This window comes from Scomber scombrus, chromosome 21 (genome assembly GCF_963691925.1).
Source record: "Scomber scombrus chromosome 21, fScoSco1.1, whole genome shotgun sequence".
NCBI classification, from domain to species: domain Eukaryota; kingdom Metazoa; phylum Chordata; class Actinopteri; order Scombriformes; family Scombridae; genus Scomber; species Scomber scombrus.
The window spans coordinates 21388713-21390559 of record NC_084990.1 but is presented as its reverse complement, the minus strand read 5'-3'; the positions used below and the strand labels follow the sequence as shown (position 1 = coordinate 21390559).

At 46.8% G+C, this 1847-nt stretch overlaps 1 protein-coding gene across 1 annotated transcript; it reads right to left on the bottom strand.

The window, feature by feature from the left end:
* Positions 1–283: 283 nt before the first annotated feature.
* Positions 284–1531, bottom strand: kcnj16a (potassium inwardly rectifying channel subfamily J member 16a). The gene has a single exon (XM_062442912.1). It carries the CDS (start codon positions 1529–1531, stop codon positions 284–286), a length of 1248 nt encoding a protein of 415 aa, XP_062298896.1.
* Between the last annotated feature and the right edge of the window lie 316 nt (positions 1532–1847).

Here is a 1847-nt window from a genome sequence, read left to right as displayed (position 1 = left end):
AAGGCAGTGGTCACATGACACATGGAGGCAACAGAAGTCATCAGCAGGCTACATTCTTGCTGGCTGAGCTAACATGTACTGTTACCTGCACTTTGAAAACCACAGTAAAGGATCCCTTCAATAGCCTACAAGTACCTGGATGAGCAGCTTTCAAGCCTACGAGGGTTGAGTGTTTGATACTCAAAAAAAAAAGAAGAAAAAAAAGACAGATTTTGGGCAAATGTCACTTTAAACACATTTTTTTTAAACGAGTAGCACTCTCAATATTTATTTCTGGCTGTTTTTACATTTCTTTACTCGTGAGGTCATTTGGCAAAGTCAAAGTGTTTTGAGGTGTGTCAGCTTGAGATGTTGAAACAGTTGGTTCAGGTTGGCTGTCGGTAACAAATTCCACCATCACCGTTGGAGGTTTCAGAAGTTTTTCATGGTTTTTCCGATGTGACCTCGGTGAGGGCCGTGGAGAAGATCTGGGCGAAAGACGTGGGGAATGTCGAGGAGAGGGACGCAGCTGCTTCTTGTGGTCGTAGTCCTCAGCGCTCACCTCGGGCACCAGGACCTTTGCAGTATGATTGAACAGGATGTAGTCCACCCTGTAGTGCCTCTTGGTGACCCTGATCATCTCCTGGAACAGCTGACCCCAGAGGATTTCAGGTGGAGTGTACGACGTACGGGTCTGATGCAGCATGCCTGTGCAGTCATCTGTGTACGTGAACGAAACCACCAGCTCAAAGTTGGCTTTCCGCAGATCTACCAGACTCATCTTGTACAAAGGGCTGCTGGGCTCGATCCTGTGGCAGACGGTGGTAGGTGTGACCAGGATGATGTCCTTCTGCTGGATGGCCAGGTCTTCATAGGTCACGTCCATTTTCCCTGTGGTGTGCACGGTGGTATGGACTAACTGAGCGCAAGCTGTCCCCTCCACCAGGTGGTGCCTGCGGAAGTCACCGACTCTCCAGGAAAGACACAGGTGATCATCACGAAGGTTGATGACGGCACGGGTACTGAAGCCCACAGTCTGCGCCCTCTTTCTAGCAGATGCCATTTTGGCGACAACAATTCCAATCACAAAGGTGTCGATGAAGCAACTGACGACGTCTTGGATGGTGACGACGATGATGGCAATCATGCAGTTCTCAGACATTCCCCTGAAACCGTAACCAATGGTGGTTTGAGTTTCAAGAGAGAAAAGGAAAGCAGCAGTGAAGCTACGCACCTCGTACACGCAGGGGTCAATTGTGGGGTCTCTCATGTCACCATGAACGAGAGCGATGACCCAGTAGAGGATCCCGAAGAAGAGCCAGGACAGGATGTAGGATAGGGCAAAGATCAGGAACATCACCCTCCATCTGATCTCCACCAAAGTGGTGAAGATGTCAGTCACAAAGAGCAACCACTCCTCAGGAACATGGCGGAACACAACGTTACAGTGTCCTTCTTTACGCACATATCGGTTTTTCTTTGGTAGATGTCCATTCTCAGTGTTCACTGTGATGTCATCAGTTGGGCTCACAGATTTATATTGTTTATGCATCTTGCAGAGTCTGTAGGGAAAACAAACAATGTTTAGCGATTTTATTCATCAGTGTGACATGACACACAAAAACAAAGGTGACATTATGGTCTGCTACAGCTTCTGTTTTTGTACCAGCACTAGGGGGCACCAGAGTTGGACATTTTTAAATTATACACACCGTGGCCTTAAATTAACCCCACTATATAGTCTGATAAGCGAACATATGAATAGTCGACACTCACTTTGTATTTCAGAGGTTTGAAATTGAATATGTGTAAGTTGGTGGTACTGTGAATGTCTTTGGGTTTTGGACAAACTATTAAACATGTTAACT